This window comes from Antechinus flavipes, chromosome 4, assembly GCF_016432865.1.
Source record: "Antechinus flavipes isolate AdamAnt ecotype Samford, QLD, Australia chromosome 4, AdamAnt_v2, whole genome shotgun sequence".
Taxonomy (NCBI): Eukaryota; Metazoa; Chordata; class Mammalia; order Dasyuromorphia; family Dasyuridae; genus Antechinus; species Antechinus flavipes.
In genome coordinates, this window is record NC_067401.1 from 62,754,269 (window position 1) to 62,777,205 (window position 22,937).

Below are 22,937 nucleotides of genomic sequence, written 5' to 3' on the forward strand. Positions count from 1 at the left end.
CCATTTATCAATTGGAAATGGCTTTTCTTTCTATGGATTTGACTCATTTCTCTATATATTTGAGAAATGAGTCCTGTATAAAAGAAACACTGTAAAATTTATTGATTTTACTTCATTGTCTATGGTATCTTTTAGAAAAAAATATATTTTCCTGAATATCTCCTTTAAATAGATCGATTTTTGCTTTTCCTTTGTCTGAGATCATGATTGCTAGCCATACCTTTTTATTCTTCTCCTGAAGCAAATTTGGTTCTATTCTAGCCCTTTATTTTAACTCTGTTTATTCACCATCACTTTTTAATTTGATCTGAACAACATGATTTATACTATCTTTATTTTCCCCTCACTTCTTCATAATAGAGTAGCTAAACATACCCAATTTCTTCACAGTTCATATGCATATTTTAATACATGTGAAAACACACAGTATATCAGGCATACTTGATTTTTGCATATTAGAGAATTCTAAGAATGGAATTTGCCTCTGCTCAGAAAACAAAATTATAGAATTTGGGAATTGGAAGGTATTCAATGATAATATCGTCTAACCTATGCATAAAAAGAATCCTTACTGTAATATGATTTTATAGAAAAGACTTAGGAAATTTAAGAACATTGAATCCAGAGTCACATAGCTAGAAAGTGGCAGAGATAAGGCCTGATTCTAGTTCTTACTAACATCATGACAAACACTCGGTGTACTACTCCATGCTGCCATTTTAGACAATAAATACTTACAAGAAAATACATCTTGACAGATTAGTGTCATGCACTGATAGTATATTATAGTCAAATCTGAAGTGGGATCATAATTTCATAGATTCATGACTGCAGGGGACCTTGGAGAGCATTTATTTCAAGGAATAGTGAAAGATCAATAATGTTATATTATTAGCTTTGTTGTATGATAGATATACCCTTCTTCCAGGGTAAGCAGTCTAAGACTATTTTTGATCTTAGATTTTTGTATATAGTTTTTGGCCATTATTTGGACTCTTAAATAAGAAATCATCCCCAAGGGTGGACCAGATTAATTAATGTAGTTTGGCATAAGGAGAGATGCAATAGAAAAGAATCAGTAAAAGAGATAGAAATCAATTTCTATCCTGTATAATCTGTAGATTGTTATTGGCTCTAACAGAACTTGGTATAGTTAAAGTTTGAGCCATTAAAATATAAAGAGTTTGCACGATTCCTATTACTGTAGCATCTAGACTATGTTCCATATTTATTAGTGCAGCACAGTAGTAGGATGTAGCATCAGGGAAAAAGACCTTGAAAATCCTGTCCTAGGTACCTTAATGTTTTTGCAAAGCACTTTGTCTTATAGAACAGGGTTTCTCGACCCATATGAACTTCTCAAGCCATGATTTAATTTCTGATCTGCCACGTTGACTGTTTTAAGATTAAATAAGGCAAATCATGAAATAATAGTACCTGAACTATTGACATTAGTCTACTCAGTGATACCTAGTGATGGATCTACAACCTCATCAACAAGAATGCTTTTTCCAAAGCTACAAATTAAAAGTCATTCATTCCTGACCATCCTTTGCACACTTCTAGTCTGTTTATTCCCATTAATCTGCCACTGAAAGTCTACCCAGATTGCTCAAACTTTCCTTTATATTTATTCACATTGAGTAAAGTTTAATGTAGCATATGCTCTTGTTATCTGACTATCCCATAGGATAGAGAGTTGGTCTTGAAGACAGGAAAATATGGGTTCAAGTTTCACTTCTGGGCAAATCATTTAACCTCTCGATATTACAGATAATTCTTTAAACTACATGTTGTAAAGATGTTACTCTCTACTGGTAGAAATAGTTTTCTGATTTGATTGTTCTCTATACCTTGAAACCACACATCCTTTTTCCCAGATTGAACCAAGACCATCCTAGGCAAACTGGAACAAACTTTATGATCATTGCTTGGAGAAAAAAAACCTATCCTTCTAATGGAAACTTTTGAGTTAAAACTGAATTTTCATTTAAGATGTGAAATAAAAGTGAGCAAATATAATTTAAAAAATTAGCTAAAATCTACCAATGAGGGATCTTTTATTATATATTTTTCTTTGTTATTTGAAAAGAATGGTATATCACTTCTTTATGAGCAAAAAGATCCAGGAATGTAGATTGGTATATTTATTCATCAGCATGTAAATCCAAACAGAATTCCAAGCCCTTGATTATTGGATCTGTGCATCCCTTAAGTAGCATTGCAGTGGAAGACAAAATGGTTAAGAAGTAAATTCTTGATTTATCAGGGTATTGTCTCAACAAAATAAAATCAAGCAATAATAGCTAAATACCTTTCATTTTCCTTTATAACAACTTATTTTGGCTATACTGTTTAGCTGATAATTCAGTTCTTTACTTTTTATGTTTTCTTTTCCTTCCATAGACACAATATTTTTGCTATTCAATGCTTAATTTATATTATAGCTCCAACAGGATTTAACTAACTTCTTGAACAGAACTCCTATAGGATTTGTATTGTATAGCATAACCTTTGTTTTGTGTTGAATGAGTCTTATGAAAAAGGGAAAAGTCCATTGTTTTTTAATTCTGTTTCACCCCTTTTCTTCTTGTCAGTAGAAATATCTAATGACCACTAGAGGACACTGTCTTTCTCTGTTATCTTAGCCTTCATGTACAGGAAACTGATGTTCCTAATAAATGAACTGAAAGTAGAGAGATGGGTTCACATGGCATATAGTGGATGAATTATCAGAATTATAGCATGTCCATAATGAAAAGAACCAATGTGAATACAATATTGTCTGAGACTAAAAAAAAGAAAATCATAAACTCTAAGAAAATCATATCAATTTTAACTGTAAAAAAATCAGAAAATGTTCCTATTACAGTTATTAATTTTTGGAATCATAAAAACCAAATACAAATTTGTAATTTTTCTAAGGCCATTTTCTATAGTAGATGAATTGCCAGGCACATGAGTTATATGGTGAACTCTTATAAAATGTCATTTTACAAAGTGCGGGACATGAACCCATTTATCAAATCAACTAAATAGCCAAAAATATGCTATATCTATGGAAATAATTCATGATAAAAAATGTTAGCCTTAACCCTGTTGCACATAAAAAAGCAGATGACTGAAAATCTCTTAACATAATTTTACTTTTACTCTTTCCAATTTCAGGGGCCACCTGGAAAAGATGGACTTCCTGGGCACCCAGGACAACGTGGAGAAACTGTAAGTGAATCTTCCTACTTTAAACTTTTTCTACTTAAAAAAAGCTATTAATTTAATTTTGAAAAAGGAAACATTCTGACATACAAAGAAGCACAGGAATAATGATTTTTGAAGAAACTGTTAACTTCTGTCTTTTTTGTCTTTTTTTCTGTCTTTTTTTTCCCCTTCACCTTCCATTTTGTTTCCTTTTAAGACTCATTTCATTGAAGGTCTTTGCCCACACAGTGTTTGCTAGATGAGACTGAAACAGATGAATTAACTCTACCAAATCTATTGGAGGTAACATTCTATAGTGGAAAGAGCTTTGGATTCAAGTCAAGAGATCCATGTTTCACATTCTATCCTTTTTACTCTTTATCTTTGTGACCTTGGCACATATCACAATCTGGATCTCAGTTTCCACAGTTAAAAAATCAGAAGAGTTGGACTATTTACTTCTAAGATCCTCTCTGGATCTGAATGTACGGTCCTATTAACAAAGAAACAAACAACACAAAGCATCAAAAAAAAATACTTAGGCTGAAATGGACTAAAAAATTATTGATAGTGACTATTATGAGAGATCACTGTGATATCTAAGGCTTTGGATATGGTTGTTGGTAGTGAAGCGAGTCATATTTCTTGGGAGACATCACAAAATGTAAATGATCTAAGATTGTATGATTATATTTGTGTTATGCATGTTTCTATAAATAGATGTGTAAGTATATAGTTACATTTGAAAGACCCCTAATTGATATGACAAAATAATTTCTATAAAGTTTTTTGACATCACAGTATTGTTATTTCATCAAATCATAGGGCTATGAAAAATCTTGAAAATCATGTCTATTCCAGCACTCCTAAGGAAGTCTACAGATTTTTGAATCTATTCCATTTCACCATATAGTGAAAGTGCTTCATTGATACATTCCTAAAGAGCATTCACTTATTTTATCTACCAGTCAGCCCTGAAAGGACCCACTAACCATCTACAGCATAAACTGTGATAGCTATCCTTTCCTAAATATATAATTTGCATAGTAAAGTGATGTTTTTTTTTCCTAGTAGGACTAAATTATTGGGCACACAGGTCCATATTTCCTACCTAATAAGAAATCTGAAGATTTGACATGTTGCCCAAAATCAATTTCCTGAAAGTGCCACTGGATTAACTTTAACCAATTTTTCCAAGTCATAGAACAGACCCATGATTGATAGATATGAGAGTAGGTAAATAGATTTTTATTACTGTATCCTGCCAGCTTGGAAATATCTTGTGTTCATAGGTTCAGAAGTTTATAGTTGACCAAGATCTTAGAGGTCACCTAAAACAAACTCCTCATTTTATATGTAAGATAAGGTTATGTGCTTATATAAGACTAATGTTCCACATGAGTAGTCCAAATGTATAGAATTATGGCAGGTCCCTGTAATCTAAGGGAAATCATGATTTCTTCCTTAAGGGAAACATGAGGTCCATATATGTATGGATGTTTATTCCTTCTTTTTTACTATTTTTAAGAGAGATTGTTAGCTTAGATTTCTTACTAACCTCCTTCTACTTCCATTATTTCTGTTCTAGCTGTATGATTATTTTTGGTAGGAGTTTAAAACAATGGTGCTTTTCTGGTTTCTCTTAAGAAAGTAGACTACCCTAAGCTTACATCTGCTGTCTTACCCACTTCCCATTAAATGGAGATTACATAAAAGATCATCACAAATAATTGCTTGCTCTTCATTCTCAAAGAGGACTATGATATCAGGGTGGGGATGCTATGAAATGCAAGTGAATTGCATTTAAGGGAAGGAAGGCTATGCAAGATCCCCTGTCTCACTTTCTCCTGCAGAGCCATCTGGATCCAATGGTCAGATATAGATAAGGATGACTGGTAGCTAATAAGTAAACCCATTGATCTAAACAAACAAAAGTTATAAAAATTATATAGATTAGAATATATCAGAAAATATATCAACATGAGTAAGCTTTTTTAGGTAAGAATGGAATAAGACCTCAGCTTGACAAAGACCCTGCTATCATCCAAGGAAAAATTTTCTCTCCATAGTCTCTAAGCAGCCAAACTGGAAATAAGGGGAAATCAAGAAAATCAGGTTTTCCTTATAAGTCTACAGCTTCCAAGCTTCCAGAATCTCTCCCTATCTCTTCCCTGAAGTGTCTCTCCTGTCTGAAGTTACAACCATCTCTCCATCAAAGATCTTTGGCACAAACTCTATCCCTTAGATAAGACTACACTGTGTGTGTGTGTTAATATCCTTTCCACTGATTGGAAATCACATTTCCTTTTGCATAACAGCAACACATAAAAGCCTCTATGTTTATTCTGGTTATGTATAGATGAGGAAATTAATGCCTAAGAATCATTGACTTGCTGAAGATCACACATGTAATGGCAAAATGAGAAGCTGAATTTCATTCCATATATTTCTTTCCAGTATATTACATATACACACATATGTGTATATACATACATGCATGCACATATGTATCCTAATTAATCTCTATGGTAGATGGATTTTCTAACTTTAGGAAAGATCTATCAGCATCAAAGTCTTTCTTTTAAAAAAAAAGCAGGTGCCAATTTATAAGTTAAATAAAATATCCATTTTTATTATTATTTAGTTTTGACATACAGAAGCCTAGAATTTCAAAAGCCTAATCAAGAATGACTTTGCCAAACAAAAGTGCAAAATTGTCTGGACATCCACACAGAGACAGCATCTGCTTAAGGGACATAAGATTTAATTTTTGAAAGGATGCAAATCATTTTCATGTATGCAAGCACAGTTCCATGAAATTTCAAAAGGCTTTTTTGGTGGGATGGATGGTAATTCAAGGTCTTATTTCAGGATTCTACCATTAAAATATGTACAAATTGACATTTAAGGAAAATTCTAGAATCACCTAAAAAAATTAAAGCACAACTGGAACTTCTATGATTTTTACAGTTGTCTAAAATACAAAGGCTAAATTTATTTCTAGAAAATAAAATATGTTTCTGTTTCTGTGCAAGTGCAAGATCATTTCAATGCCAAAGATACTTGATGCTGACTTTCTATCATGCTTTCTCATTTTCAAAGGCTCAAGAGCTGTTTCTCTATACTAAAAATTACTCTAGTTCACAAAGGAAATTATTTGTATGTATGTTTGTGTGTGTGTGTGTATGTGTGTGTATATATATACATAGAAATTATATATGCATATACATGTATGGAAACTATACATACACACTACATATACATCTATATGAAATAATATAAAAATGAAGACAACTTCAGCAATGTTGCCTTTGTCAAGTATATTTTTTAAAAGACATATGAGGTCAACTTATTCACCAGGTTATTATTAATTAGTAGTGATCCTAGTCCAGTTAGTAACATTTCAATGAGTATAAATTATCAACACATGAGGCATTTGTCAAGCCACATGTTTTTCTATTTACATTCAGATCCAAAAAGAATGGTAACTGTATTCATAAATGGGATTCAGATATGTGAATTTTCCCATTTGTGTCTGACCCTAAGAATTTCACTGCATACTGAAATTCATTAAGGATGCGTCTAAAGAATTTCCATACAAATGTTGTCTTTCCCTTTGAGCATTTGGGAAACAGATGGTTCTAAGATCAAGAGGATGGTTTGGCCTTACTATAATGCAAATCCAGTTTTATCCTGAAAATCTTGATCAGAATCTTTGATCTTAGCCTCCTGAAGATCCTCAAAATAGGAATTAGCTCAGTATTAATGATTTCATATTAGTGCAATCCAGGTCAGCTATATATCTACTTGGTTAGGGAAAATCCCATGTTTTCATTTTTCATTTTCACGGGCTTCTATTGTAATTGCATTTTTAAATAGCTATTTTTTTTTGTCTCCTTTTAAAATGTGCATTGTTAAAAGTCTTTTCTCTCTCTCCAACTAACAAATTTTAAAGAGCTTGTGGCTATAATTTAAATATATGTAAAATCATTTCTGGATTATTTAAATATCTTTTTAAATTCCTATTAACTTACTAGGATTACAATTGTATGTGTTGGTACCTTTTTTGAACTCCACTTTCAAAGCTGTCATCTATTTATGTTTTCCTGTCATGCTTTTTAGTCTTTAAAATATACACAATTCTGTGAACTATACAAATTTATATGAACTTTATTTGTCTATTAAGTTATGTTGGGTCAAATTTAATGAAAACACATGATGTTTTTTTTTTCTTTAAGAATAATAAGGAGCTCTGGATCACCAACCTTATGGCAACTGTTGTCTTTTAATTCTGAGGTCACCTCCTTAAATTTCTGAAAACCAGTCTTCTCAATTCTCCCAGAAAGTAATTGAGAGAAGCTTCCATCTATACATCAAATTTCTAGTATAGCACTCACAACTAAGACTTCACAATTTCAGGGTTGATTCAAACTTAATAGTATTTAAATACTAGTAACTATAATGAAAACAAAACAAAAAATTAGTATGACTAATTAATCTATCAATTTTATTTGGATTTGACATAGGGAGAAGGTAGCATAGTATTGTAAAAACAATAATGCATTTGAAGTCAGGGGATCCATATTTGAATGCTTACTATCTTTATGCCTATCATTTTTTTTCATCTGTAAATCAAAGAGCTTGAATGGAAGATTTCTAAAGTGCATAGCAGTTGCAAATTTCATTATATATAAAATAGAATTTCTCAATGTAAACATAGATATGAAAAAAGAAAGATTTGAACTCTGATTGGTCTCCTACCCTTTGTGCTTGTGAACCATTTCTTTCATGTAATTAATCATAATAGGGATACCAATTTTAAAAACGTTCTAGTAAGTCTTGAGCAATCACCTTGGGATGGCAATGTTAATGAAAATCAAGACAAGAATCAAATCAAATGACTCTTTTTAAAAACTTGAACAAACACTTTTACCATTAAATGTATGAAGTTCTAAAATTCAGTTCATCAGGTATTTACATGTTTGAAGTCAGATAAACTAGTAGAAAAGTAGAGAAATGAAAATTTAGTAACTCAATCAATACATTTGTCTCCATAATGCTACAATTGAAACAAAACAAAGAAAAAAAAATTTCTACTTCTTAGACCTACTTTTTTTTTTCCCCTTATAAGTTGACTTTTTGTCAGCATTGGCAGATATAGAATAAATAGAACCCTAATGATATTAATGACTTTAGAAACTAGGAGAAATATTTTATCTGCAACAATACCACTACTTCCAATTGTGATATTGGTATTGGATTATCTATGTACATCTATATGTATACACATATTTTGATATATAAATAACGTGATTAGTTAGTTGAGAAATCTGTAATTCTAATTTCCTTGATATAAGGAATTCTTAGGTAAGAATCTCTTTTTACAAATATCATTTGACATCTGTTGGGCAATATGTGTGTGTGAAGTGAAGGGGCAGCGAAATGGAGGGGTAGCAGAGTGGAGGATGAGGGTGTGTGTTTTTTAGGGCATTGCGAAGTATAGCTCCCAGAATCAGAAAGCTAGTATTTGATGAGAGTAATTCTATTTCTTTTGGATTTTAAGACCTGCTCTAGGCACTACAAAATGCTGATTAACTTATGTTCAGTTTTGTGTAATCTTTCAGTTAATAGATCTTTTGCAAAAACTATTCATGTTTCCTCTCATTGGTTTTAAGTGACCTCTAACAAAATTTTTAAAATTATTTCCTTGAAGTGATAATCAGAAGTCAATCAGTCAATAAATATTTATTCAGCCTCTACTATGGATTAAGAAATATATATATAATTACCTCATTGACCAAATAAATGAACAATAAAATACAAACTATATTCAAACCTTGTGTCAAGTTCATGTACCTATGAGCTATATTATATTTTCTCTTTTTTTCTCTTCATATCCTACTCTCTTTTCTTGATCCCTTTCTCTCTCTTTTCCTTTGCCTCTCTTTTCTTTCCTTCTTTCCCAATTTCTTCTTTCCCACTCTTCATTTGGGCTCATAAAGCTAAGTGTTTCAATTTAATCTTGAAATGGTATTCCATCATGCTAATAACCATTTTTTTTATAAGCCTCTTTTAATTACTTATTCCCTCGTATCAGACTGTTGGTATACAATTGTATTGGACATGGAATAGATAGTAGGAAGAATTCCATTAATATCAAGAAAATTATCTCCTGGTGATGCCAAACACTAAACAATTCAAAAAATATCTAAATCATTTACTTGAATGACAAATCCAGCACATGGGAATTTTATATTTTATTTCTTTGATACAAGATTAGTTCTAAAATTGCTTGTTACTATCAACCTTATCATAATCTTTCATTTTTACTATATTACTTCTTCTATATCCCTTTTTTTTACTTAAATTCTATTATGGATCAAACCTTTTCAGTTATTCATAAGATGCATTTCCACAATACTGTGTTTATTTCTTTGTCTTTCCCACTTACCTCTCTTCATTTGTTGGTTGTTTTTCCACCCATTTATTTCTGCTGGTCAACTTAAGAGGACTAGACCTTTGAACAAACTTAAACCTTAGCTAATTTATGCTATTAGCGTAACCTATGAATTTTTTTTCAGAAAAATCAGTGATAATTATAGTTAGCAAAAGATGAAGCTTGGGAAGTCCTGTGATAGACACAGTATTTCAATTTTAAGTGTTCATAAAAATGATGAATATGAAAACTTTTATAGCTTTAAAAACAAATTCCTGAGAATTTGTTTGAGTAATTGAGAAAAAAATTCCTTAAAACCAACTTTCTTTTCAACTGTGAGCCATCCCATTACCTAATGTACTTTTTAATAATATATAACCAATAAATGTCATATTTCATTCCTTAGGGATTTCAAGGCAAAACAGGTCCCCCAGGACCAGGTGGTGTTGTTGGACCACAGGTAGGTCATTTTACATTATATCTTTTAAGATTTTAGGATTTCCTAGAACTTTACACTTTTAATTTCTCTAAACATGCTATTTCTCAAACGTATTATGCAATAATAAAATTAATTTTATATTTCATATTGTACATACTTAAAGTGCTTTCAATAAATTTATCTAAGTCTCTACTTAATAAGGCAGTAAGTTTTTAATGAAGGGAAGGAGTAAGTTGGAAATGTGAAGTATCAGATAATTTAAAAATTAAATGTATCTTAGAACTTTTTACCATAGGCCGGAATTCATTATATGGTAGCTTCATCCAAGAAATTTTAATTAGTGAAGTATTTATTTGTAATATTATTCCATAGCATTCATAGAAAAAAAATCCTTAATGATTAGATTCATTCTATAGGTAGAATGAAATGTCTTTCAAGATAGTGAAACTCCTCTTCTGAAGCTCTCTAAGCAAGTACTAAATGATCACTTGTTGGGCAGCTTGTACAGAAGGTTCCTGTTCACATATTAGTTTGTATCAGAAGGCCTTTGAGGTCAATTATTAGGTTATAGGATGAACTTGCCTACCCTATGTTTTGTATCTTTGATTTGGTTCAGACCTATGATTTATTTGGTTGAGGAAATTTCACCATAAAAATTTTCTCCAGTGATGCATAATAGCAACTTGGATACAATTTACTCTTAGAAAGTTGCCTGAGGGTACTGGGAAATTGATGATTAGCTCATGTTCACTCTCTCATGCATCAAAGGCAACTTGAATCCTGGCCTTCCTGGCTTGTATTGATTCATTTGTACTATCTTTTGATTTTCATATTAAAGTGAAAATTTCATGTTTGTAATATATTTCATTGGTCTTCCCTCCCAAATAGATTTATCTTTATTGTTTTATTTTTAAAATGACATTTAGTTTGGATTTCCTGAGCACTGGGATATAAATTATTATTGCTGGAGGATACGTAATATGTTCAAAATGCTCCAAGTAATACAAGAGTCCAAAGAATAAATAGTTATCACCTGAATAATGGAGAATTAATTCTACTTATTCTTTCACCACATGCCACTTAACCAACATCTTTATGGAAAAGCAAGTTCAAAACTGAAAATTTTGCCTGTAAGATGCACCAAGTTAAAAGAAGCATCTAAAAACAGAACTAATTCTTTATCTATTTCGAAAAAGTAGTGAATGCTCAGAGTTAAATTTTATCTGTAATTGAAGTTCAAAGGATTTATGTAATCATACCTGAGGCTGGAATTTCAATCCTGTTAATGAAATATTGTTGGGGAATATAGCTGCTGAAGAAACTAAGAACAAAAATTTATTAATCTGTGTATGTGTGTGGGGGGGATTAAAAAGCAATACTTGAACAATATATATGCACTGGGGATAAGGGGTAGAATGTGATATTAAAATATAAAAGTTCTGTGCCTGTGTTCTATACTATCCTTCTCACTATTCACTAAGAGAGAAAAACAGTAGGTAGCTTACTCCCCTTTTTGTTGAAACTAAGTGGAAAGAAAATGTGAATTTCCTTGGGTCAGATAGGTACTCCATTGCTATTCATTAGTTTTAATTAAGAGCAGTACTGCCTAAAGGGCATGCTACTGAGGTTATTACTAAGACAAAGATTTATTTTTAACCTATGGCAAACAACTTCAAAACCTGCTTTCAGGGAGAATATTATAAAAAGATAGTACAAGATTTATTCCTTTTATTTGGTATGCTTAAGGAAGAGACAAGCTAGTAGAATAAGAATATAAATATCATGTGACTTAACTGAATCTTTCCAAACCTCAAAAACCCTTTTTTATATAGTCTCATGCCTAGTTGGAAGCATCTAAAACTGATGAAGGCATTTATCCCCTCTGAATCTTAAAGGCAGAAAAAAAGCAGCAAGTGTGCTTTATTGAGTATGCATCTTTACTGAATTATTACCATTTATTGGAGCTTTGTAGAGGCCAGTCTTTTTCTTGTTTCAAATAAGGACTGGACTTTGTGGAAGCTCAAGGAAGTCATTTCATGGAAGTTATATCTATTGCATTAATTAATATTCCCTCTATTCCCTTTTTAAAGCAGCAAAGATCTTTCTCCAATTTTGCCTTGAGGAGATCACCTATTCAGTTGTGGGAATTATATTCCTAAAGCATAATAGTGACAAAGGGAAGCAATATCATGTAGGAAAAAGAGCACTAAGATTAGAGTAAAGCATATTACAAAGTGGGCAAATTTTAACTTCCTAGCTTCAATTAACCTATCTCTAAAATGAAGGGATGACTTCTAAGGTCCCTTTCAACTTTGATCTGATTGAATTAAATAAAATGAATTTAATAAAAATAAATAAAAGTTCACATGTGCGTTAAAACCACCTTTACAAGGACAAAATATGGGAATCATGGCTAGATAAATTTTGGCTAAAAAAAAAAATCTGAGAACTTCAGTGGATTACAAACTGATTATAAATGAACACAGTGATGGATACACAAAAAAAAAATGATTTTATTTTAGTCTGCATTCTAAGAAGTATGGAAAGCCCAGAATTAAGGAAAGGCTAATCAATTTGTCTAAATTGTACATATTGTCTTTTGATAGGAGAGTTGTAAAATGGAGAATGTCCTAAATGTTTAACAAGAATATTGAAGGGTCTTCCTTTCATAATATGTGAAAACTGGTTGATGAATTAAAGGTTATTAGAATGAGAGAGATTTAAGATTTCCTGATAGAATGCAAACCTTCTGAGGACAGGGACTTTTTTTCTTTTATCTTTTTAATTCTAGCTCTAATTATTGATATTTTTCAGTCCTGTCCTATTACTCTTTCTGTTTCCATAAACTATAGAATGCAATACTGTCCATGGACTTTTCTTGGCAAAGATTTTGGAGTGGTTTGTCATTTTGTTCTCCAGTGGATTAAGGCAAAGAAGCTAAATGTGTCTGAGGCTAGATTGGAGTTCAGACCTTTCTGATTCCAGAGGCAGCCCTTTATCCATTGAACCACCTGGCTTCCTCCTAGCATTTAGCAAGATGCTAAAATGGTTGTTGTTTATTTAAAAGGCTTGGGAAGGTGAAAGAACATGATTACTGCTACGATAGCATCATAGGGAAACATTTATTCATCTTTAATGGGCAAAAATTGTGAAGAAACAAATTTAAACTTGATGTAATGGAAAAAAAAACTTAGGAAAAGTTAGAGCTGTTCACAGGAAGGAATTACTTACTTAGGTCATTGGTTCTTTCTCATTGGAAATCTTTAAGCAGAGGCTAAATGGGCATTTAGTAGGTACTTTGGAGGAAAATAATGTTTTAAATTAGTAGATGTCCTCTGATGTCCCTTCTTAAATCTTTATTTCTGTGAAATACATTACTTAACACACTTTTATTTAACACTATTGTGTGATATTGAAATAGAGATTTTACCATGTACATGAAATGACAAATTCTAGAAATCACAAAATTAAAAATCATAAAATTAAGACTGAGGGGTCACTAGGTAAAACTACTGCCTTCAGGCAGAATTGTAATTCAGACATCCCAGCCACTAAGAAAGGGTTTCATGCTCCCCAGCAGGCTTTTGGAAAATAACACTACACAAGGTAGTAATCAACACATTCTATTGCTGAACATCCTTGCCTGAAATTCTTCTTTAGACTTCAATGAAATTTCTCATCCTTTTACCTCGTATCCATTTTCTTTTCTTTTATGCTAAGTGGAGCTAGAGCACAGCTGGTCAGCCTTCTCTTGCCATAACAAGTTTAAGTGAAAGCTGATTAAATGGTAACACCACAAAGCAGCAACCCTCTGGAGGCACTTAAATGACCTGACATTTTTCAATGTGGCATTTGCTGCAACTGAATGCAGCTGGCTATTTATTTCTAGTAACCTCAAGCAAATGGAAATCCCATCTCCCTGGCTTTAGGATTCCTCAGGCATACATCTCAGAACTCACCTCAAACAATTAGGGATCATGGTTAGTTTGGGGTCAGGGAAGTTACTGATTAGGAAGGTTTGTTTAGAGGGTTTATTCTGGTCCCTAGAATTCCCAGATACACATAGATGATTGCAATTTAAGATTTTGGGTAATCTAAATCAATTTTTTCTATCATCCCAATTAATCATTTATTGAATCATTTCTATTTCTGCTGTTTATTTTGGTCTAGATCTATGATTTCATCAGAAATAAAGAAATCCCTAGTTAAAAAAAAAATCCCTACTGATGCAAACCAAAATTTTGTTTGTTTGTTTGTTTTAACAAATTCATATTGTATTCCAGAACTGGAAATTTGAGTTGGTAGAAATCTTAGACATTGTTCTAGATCAAATCTCCATGTTTTTATTATTACATAAGGCAATGCATTCCATTTGGAGACACTGCTAGAAAGTTATTTCTTATATTGAACCAAATTTAGCCTACCTGTCCTTGATAGCTATTGCTTTCAAGATTATAAACTTCTTTGAAGAAATAATCCTTTAAAAATATAAAGATAATTGTCATGTCTTTTTCTCTCCCTGGAGAAATATATTCACTACCTTTTTTGTCATTAGGCATGACATAGTTGGTTCTTGGTTTCTAAACCAATCAAAATTCTATTTATCCTTTTTTCTATTCTCTTAGAGACATTGAATATCAGAAATAGAAGAGACCTCAAAGATCAAATAATTCAACCTATTCCTTAACAGGAATCTTCTTTATGACATCCTTAACTAGTTAAATGGCAATTTAGTCCTCTCTTGAAAATTTCCATTGATACCAATCCAGTAGCAGCTTTGAATGTTTCATGTTGGGAAATTTTCCCAAAGGGAAATAAAATAAAAATTAGTCTTTTATTGAGTCAAAATCTGTCTCTCTGTAACTTCTACCCATTGTTTATAATGATGTGGCCTAAGGTAAAGTAAAACAAAACTAAAATCTTCTCATATCTATAGCATCCTGAAGATAGCAGGAATCCATTTTAACACTTTTCCTCTCCAAACTAAACATCCATTTTTCCTTCAATCAATTCTTGTATGGAGTAGTTTCAAGTTTCATGCTAATTACTCTCTATCCTCCTTTGGATGTTCTTCTATTTTTTAATTTCCTTCTTAAGATGTGGGTGGAATAATTGATAGCAGATAGTAACTAAGCAGAGCAGAATTGTACAACCTTCCTTTTTAGATACTATGCTACCATCAATATTTTTTGTTATTGGTCAGTCATTTTTCAGTCATGTCCAATTCTTTGTGACTTCTTTTGGGATTTTCTTAGCAAATATCCTGGAGTGGTTTCTCATTCCTTCTCTAGCTCATTTTGCAGATGAGAAAACAGAGGCAAACTGGATTAAGTTACTTGCCGGCATTCCCATGGTTAGGAAGTTTCTGAGACAGATGTCAATTCAGGAAAATAAATCTTACTGACTGCAGGTCTGGTACTGAATGCACTTTGCCACCTAGCTGCCCAGATAATTTTTTTCCTTTTCTTTTTGTTACTCTGTCATGCTACTGACATTAAATTCAAATCAATTTAATCTAACAAACATTTATTAAATACCAATCCATGTCCACTTAATGAGAAATTACTAAGTACCTACTATGTGTGTAGTAAGGACAAGCATCAACAATAGGAGTGAATGATGGAATGCTGAGCTCAGCAAGTATAATTATTTGACTGTGGTCTGGGATGGGAGAATATTAAATAGTGTGAAATAAAAATGGAAAGAGAAGTCAATCAGTAAGTCAATACACTGGCTAGAAACAAATAGTGAAAGACTTTATAATGTAAGGAATTCGGTTGCCACAATTATTTAATAATAATCTTTATTGATTGGATTTTCCTAATCTACTTATAATGACAAATCTTTTTACATTTGTATTTGTATACTTATTTTATTCTTTGACATATACTACCCCTGATATCCTTACTTCTCAACTTAAGTAAAGTCACTTTAAATTAAATCCTGACTTTTGTTTTCAAAGATCCTGATTACCTTCCATGAAAATAGTTTGAATAAATAATTAATAAAGAAAACATATAAATTGGCTTTGTCAGTCATGTAAAGTTGATAATTGTCATTATTTATTCTTATAAATTCTACAGCCTTATTGTACTTTCTCATAGTAACCACATATTAAGAATCAATGATTTTCTTTAAATCCATTTTAAAGAGACTCAAATATAGTAGTTACCAAGCATTTATCAAGTGCTTATGTGTGCTGGGCACTGGGTAAAGTACAGTGAATACAATGAGAATGAAACTGTTGACCCTAAAGGAACTTATATTCTACTGGGGGAAACACACCAAAAAGGAAATGAAGTGAGCCAGAAATGTGGGAAGGCACCCTTATGGAAGACAATGATAAAAGAAGTCCAGAGTATAGCTTAGGAAAAAATGTCTATATTGTTAGCCTGAATAACCTCCTTAAATGGAGATTCTAGAAGGAGTATTCCATTCAGAGGGACAAAAAAGATAGTGCTTATTATGATAATTATTACGTTATTATTATGAACTCTCTCAAGATGAGGTTTTGGGGACATGGCATTTGATATGTTTCTTTCTTAGCTGTGTAAAGCTCATTGCACTGTTTTTTTTTTGTTTGTTTGTTTGTTTGTTTTTTTTTTAATTGATTCAGGGTCCTACTGGTGAGACTGGTCCAATAGGTGAACGAGGTCATCCTGGACCTCCTGGACCTCCTGGTGAGCAAGGACTTCCTGGTGCAGCTGGAAAAGAGGGTGCAAAGGTAACATGTGAATTTTTGAGTGATTAGGCTTTACTTCAGTCTATGGTTTTTCTATAATCATTTGTTCATTATTCAATTTTTCTATAAATAATGGAATGCTAGAGTTCCAAAAATATACAACAACAAGGAAAATATTTTATGTGAGTCTACTTCAATAGATGGTTATGTTAAAAAAAAAAAAAAAAAACAACTTAGACCTTATTTAAAAGATATAAAATTTTAAAAGAAATTTGGTTCTTTTGATGTATGTTGTTCCATGTACAGGAAATTAGCTTTTAAAAATCATGTTTTTAACTACTTTTAATAAGAAGTTTTATTGTTTATATTAATTTTATACTTAATTTACCCCAGTTGTTTATATTTGTATCTAATTGTTCCCACTTGCCATTTTATTTTGACATATATAGTTTCCTTTGAATTTATTCAACATTGTCCATTATCAAGATTTAATGTTCAGTTATAGTGAGGATAATCATGGCTTAATAATAGTAATGGTCAATTTATCTCTCTATTCTCAAATGTTTGTAACATCTTCATAGGGAGATCCTGGTCCTCAAGGTATCTCAGGGAAAGATGGACCACCAGGACTTCGTGGTTTCCCAGGAGAAAGAGGCCTTCCTGGAGCTCAGGTATCATTAACATATAGATAAAGAATAAGAATTAAGCTTAATATTTAGACTTTTTTTAGGTCTTAAATAAATGACTAATCATCTCTAAATATGATTGCAAAATAAGGAAACCTTATGTTTCATTTTTCTATTTTTAATTGAATTTTATCTAAAATTAATCTCATTTGCTCTTCAAAATATTTGGGGCTGACAATTTTCTTTCCTTATAAATCATGGTGTCCTTTTTATATCTAGTCATCTGTATTCAATTTTTCTTTCCTTTAGGGTGCACCTGGACTGAAAGGTGGAGAAGGTCCCCAGGGTCCACCTGGTCCACTTGTAAGTAGTATTAATAAATCACTCTGCTGGACATTTTAATTAATGATTATATTTAAGTGTTCCCATGCTATATTTTCATTGAAACCGTATATGTGACAATAGGTAATATGTCAGTCAAATCAATCAATGATTATTTTCTACTGATTATATGTGTTAATGAGTATATAAACATGAAAGGTTTAGGATAAAGAAAATATAGCTCTCACTGCTTCCACTGGAAGAAGACATTTGCTTACTACTTAGCAGCTCCCAAGGAGATAGATTTTGAGGGTAATCGAAATTCTCAGTCACTAGAAAATTTTAAATGTAAATGGAATATTTTCAATACGTTTATATCTTTTCAAACATTTCAATAATTTTGCACAAAAAGTATTCTCCATCATATATTGTGAACCAAATGCACTCAGATTGAGTCTGTGTCCTTTATGAGTTTATAATTTGACAAATGATATAATTTCTACATAAGCATGAAAGGTAATCATCTAAACAAATTATGAAGATTACCTTATTTAACTCATGTAACATTATAAATCTGAAGATGGGTAAATCACAGATAATAATCTTATTTCTTCCTTTGCAAAAAGATATTTTCTTACTTATTCATCTGTTTTCTCTCAGTTTTCAAATATCCTACAGTAGTAATTTCTTGAATGCTTTAAGATTTACTGCATTTGTAATTCCCTGGAACCTTACTAAATATTGGGACACAGAAATCAATATATTAAGACAGAGATCATGCAATTCAATGTTCTCATTTTAGAATGAGGAAACTCAGGCTATTTTCAGGGTGAAAAAAATAACATCCTGAAAAGTCAAGTAGAAGGCATAATGTAGGGATAAACAAATTAAGCTGACATTTTATCCATTAATATAAATATGAAAATGTATATAAATTATTGTAAACAGAATCAAAATTTCAGATGACTGAATATTTGTGATTTCAGTAGATTTAGAGATGGAAAGATCATCTAATCCAAATACCTTTTAAAGATGAAAAAAATTGAGAATCAGAATATGTTATGTCTTCAACATTGTGCAAATGGAAAGTAAGTGGCACAACAGAATTTTAACTCAGGTATTCTGACAATAATGCATATTCACAGAAAACAGAAAGAATGGAATTACAAAAAAAAAAAAAATCCCATGAAAAATCCAAGATTTAGAAAGGAAATTAGGTGCCTTCTAGATACCCTCCAGTCTCTTAGTCAATTTATATTTCTACACAGTGTACTAACCAAATAGTCATCCAGTATCATAGAATCATAACTTTAGAGGGGGAAGGAGTTCTTAGAGGTTTTTAGGGACATACTTTGCATTTTTACAGATGAGGAATCTGAGGGGAAAGAGGTTAAGGAACTTCTTCAGGAGCTCATAACTAGTAATTATCTGAGTGAGGTTTGGAATCCAGGTTTTCAGAATTTCGTTTTCTTTTTTTCTTTTTTTTTTTTTGTTTTGTTTTTTTTTAAATTTAAATTTTATTTTATTTAATAATAACTTTGTATTGACAGAATCCATGCCAGGGTAATCCCTTGCACTCGCTTATGTTTCATTTTTTCCCCTCCCTCCCTCCCCCCCCCCAAGATGGCAAGCAGTCCTATATAGTTAAATATGTTGCAGTATATCCTAGATACAATACATATTTGCAGAACCGAACAGTTCTCCTGTTGCACAGGGAGAATTGGATTCAGAAGGTAAAAATAACTCGGGAAGAAAATCAAAAATGCAAATAGTTCACATTCGTTTCCCAGTGTTCCTTCTTTGGGTGTAGCTGTTTCTGTCCATCATTTATCCATTGAAACTCAGTTAGGTCTCTTTGTCATAGAAATCCACTTCCATCAGAATACATCCTCATACAATATCGTTGTCGAAGTGTATAATGATCTCCTGGTTCTGCTCATCTCACTTAGCATCAGTCCATGTAGGTCTCTCCAAGCCTCTCTGTATTCATCCTGCTGGTCATTCCTTACAGAGCAATAATATTCCATAACACAGAATTTCATTTTCAATACTATATCCATTAAACAAGGCTTCTTCTCTTCCCAAAGAATTTAATGACTGAAAAACTGCAAATCTGTTTTTACACAACATCCTTTGGAACATCCTTTATTGTTCTGAGTTGAGATTTGTTGTTTTTTTGGTCATTGTTGTTTAGTTCTGTCTGACTGTGATGCCATTTGCTTTTTTTTTTTTTTTTTTTTTTTGCTAAGATACTGTAGTAGTTTGCTATTTCCTTCTCCAGCTCATTTTGAAGATGAGATAACTGACATAAAAAAGGTTAAGTTACTTACCTATACTCACTTAGGTAGTAAGTGTTTGAAGCCAGATTTAGCTCTGGTCTTTCTTACTCCAATAGTGGTGGAGTAGTGGAAATTAAAATAGGAAAGACATACTGATATTATTGGCTGTCTCAGTATCTTAACTTTAATTTTACAGATTAATTGGGATATATCACAACTGGAATTGACATGATTTTACATATTGTTAAACATTTACTATAAAAATAGCTGCATAGATACCTGATTTATTTATTTATTTATTTATTTTGGCTGAAACAATTGGGGTAAATGACTTGCCTAGGTCACAAAACTAGCAGTGTTAAGTGTTTGAAGTTAAATTTGAACTCAGGTCCTCCTGACTTCAGGGCTACCTAATTTATTTAAAAAAAAAAAAAAAGTTGACTGCTTTTCACTTAAGCAGTCACTGCACCTTATTTCCATGGAACCACCTAATTAACTTTTTGTTCAATTGTCAATTCAAAGATTTTTTTTTTAATTCTACTGGACATGTTTTAAATTCTCTGTAGCTTGTGACGAGTGCTCAATGATAATATATTTGTAGGCATGTATATATGTGTGTACATAACACACATACACACATAAATATATATATACATACATATATATCCTTTTTTAGAAGTAATTAACAAGAAATAGATTGTAGTAATTAAAGAAATTTTTAAAAATCATATATAACTATTGTTATTTATTATTTATGAATTTACATATGATTTAAAAAAATTTCTTTAGATAGTCCAATGAAATTCATAAGAGCAAAACTTATCAAAACTTACTATAAACTAGATTTAACTTACCTGGATAGATTTTTTATTTAAAAAATATAATTATGTAGGAAATAAGCTTTCTGAAAGACTTTTCCATTTCAGTATTATCTCTTTCAAAAATATTTGGATTTCTCAATTCTTTCTGCTCCATTATGAAATAAGTCTCTTTAACATCTATCTATTAAGGGCAGAGATTTAGCATTATAAATCGGATCTTCCAAATTAGCTTGGTTAAAGGAATTTGTCCTTTAAAGAAAATAGCTATAAATGGCCATTTTTCTAGAAATCTAATCCAACAACTATGACATAATTAGTTTAGTCAAACAATTGAATATAGATAAAATGACAATTAATTTGAAGCAGGTAATAGTTTAAATCTACTCTTCTCTTTTTTCTTTAAATGCTGTTCTAAATGATATATTTCTTCCACTAGACTAGATAATATATACAAGTCATGTTTAATTAATTATTCATATTATTTTAACTAAGAACTTTTAGAAAAAAGCAACATCAAAAGAATTCCAGGATTTCCATATCTAACAAAGAACTGGTATACTTAGGGAAACCTATATGGCTATCTTTTTCTCCAATACAAGGTTCATATGACCAAATTTTAGAATCAATGAGTCAATGCTAGATATTAAGGAACATGTGATATCAAATATATATTATGTATGCACATATATATGAATATGTATGTATATATGTATATAATATTCATTCAGTGACACAGTATATGTTGTACATGACAACAACAACATTATAAGTAATTAAATTAAAGAGGGAGAGAAAACATGCAAAATATGTGGAGTACTTGAATTTGATGAAATATCAAATTTCATAACCTTTTGAGTGAAAACTCAAATCATTCATTCTTTTTACTTATTACCTGTGTTAGTTAATATTTACTAAGTATCTTTACTATCTGAAGAATGAAAGTTTACCTTTCAAATTTTAAATGATCTCCTGTTATTTCATTTTTATTAATTTTCAAGAACTTTTTTTGAGTTTGAAAGCTAGTTTCTTCTTTTTAAATATTTCTTTTTTTAATCCCCAGGGATCACCAGGAGAACGAGGTTCTGCAGGTACAGCTGGCCCAATTGGTTTACCCGGTCGCCCAGGGCCCCAAGGTCCCCCTGGTCCAGCAGGAGAAAAAGGTGCTCCTGTAAGTAATTTTAAATAGGAAATGTATTAGTCTGTTACCCTTCAAGCATTATTACTTTTCATTCAAGAATATTAGTTCTTCACATTTCACTGGCTTTCCTCTGCATATGTGCACTGCATAGCAGCCCATCTCCCTCTCTATTTATGATCTAGAAAACTTCAAATTTAATTAAAGAAGATCACATTTTCCCATACTTTATGAAACTTTAATACTTGTGGGGGAGGGGATTAAATATGGTTGGTTATTATCACTGTAAAGGAGTCTGATTTTTTTCTTTTAAAAAAACCCAAATTATAGTTTTGATTAAAACTTTATACCCTGCTGCTTCATATTAGGAAAAAATATGAACTTTTCCTTCTTTTGTAATCCAATTTAATTATCAATCTTTTCCACATTCTGTAATAGCTCCCTTTAGCAGTAGGTGTCATTCTGGAATAATATGTGCTTTGATCTCCTATGAGTGGAATTTAAATCTTTTGCTCAATTATTTTGTCATATATTGGATTTCACTTTTAAGATTTTTTTAAAAAAACTTTCAAGTCTGATAAGCCATTTTCCCCTCTCTAATCATTGTGCTTTTTTTTTTTTTTAAGAAATTGAATACCTTTTTCTAGTCTCTTCTTTTGATTAACTTGATACCTTAGAAATGCTCCTCCTTACTCTGCATCCCAAAAATAAATGTCAAATCACAAAGACAATGAAATTACAGATGTACATGTTAACCAAGGGGCCACGTTATTTACATTTGTGTTTAATAAATACTTAAGTCTTGAGTATTGACAAAAAGTATTTAAAAGTGAAGACTAATTGATGCTAATATCAATTACCTTTTTGATTCTGACAATTGAAAGCCTTTAATTTCCAATAGACCCTTTCTTTTGTTTCCTTCAAATCTCCTTATTTAGATAAGGACAGAAAACACTTATAATTAAATCTTGGTTTGAGTAATTATTACTTTTGTAATATT

General features: G+C 31.4%; 1 protein-coding gene across 4 annotated transcripts in view; it reads left to right on the forward strand.

The window, feature by feature from the left end:
- COL11A1 (collagen type XI alpha 1 chain) overlaps window positions 1-22,937 on the forward strand; it is a 264,657-nt gene that overhangs the window by 162,738 nt on the left and 78,982 nt on the right. For all 4 annotated transcript variants that reach the window (XM_051993218.1, XM_051993221.1, XM_051993219.1 and 1 more), the window contains 6 exons: window positions 3,169-3,222; window positions 10,041-10,094; window positions 16,690-16,797; window positions 17,337-17,426; window positions 17,691-17,744; window positions 21,863-21,970. In XM_051993218.1, coding sequence (XP_051849178.1) covers window positions 3,169-3,222; window positions 10,041-10,094; window positions 16,690-16,797; window positions 17,337-17,426; window positions 17,691-17,744; window positions 21,863-21,970 — 468 coding nt within the window. The remainder of the gene's footprint in view (window positions 1-3,168; window positions 3,223-10,040; window positions 10,095-16,689; window positions 16,798-17,336; window positions 17,427-17,690; window positions 17,745-21,862; window positions 21,971-22,937) is intronic.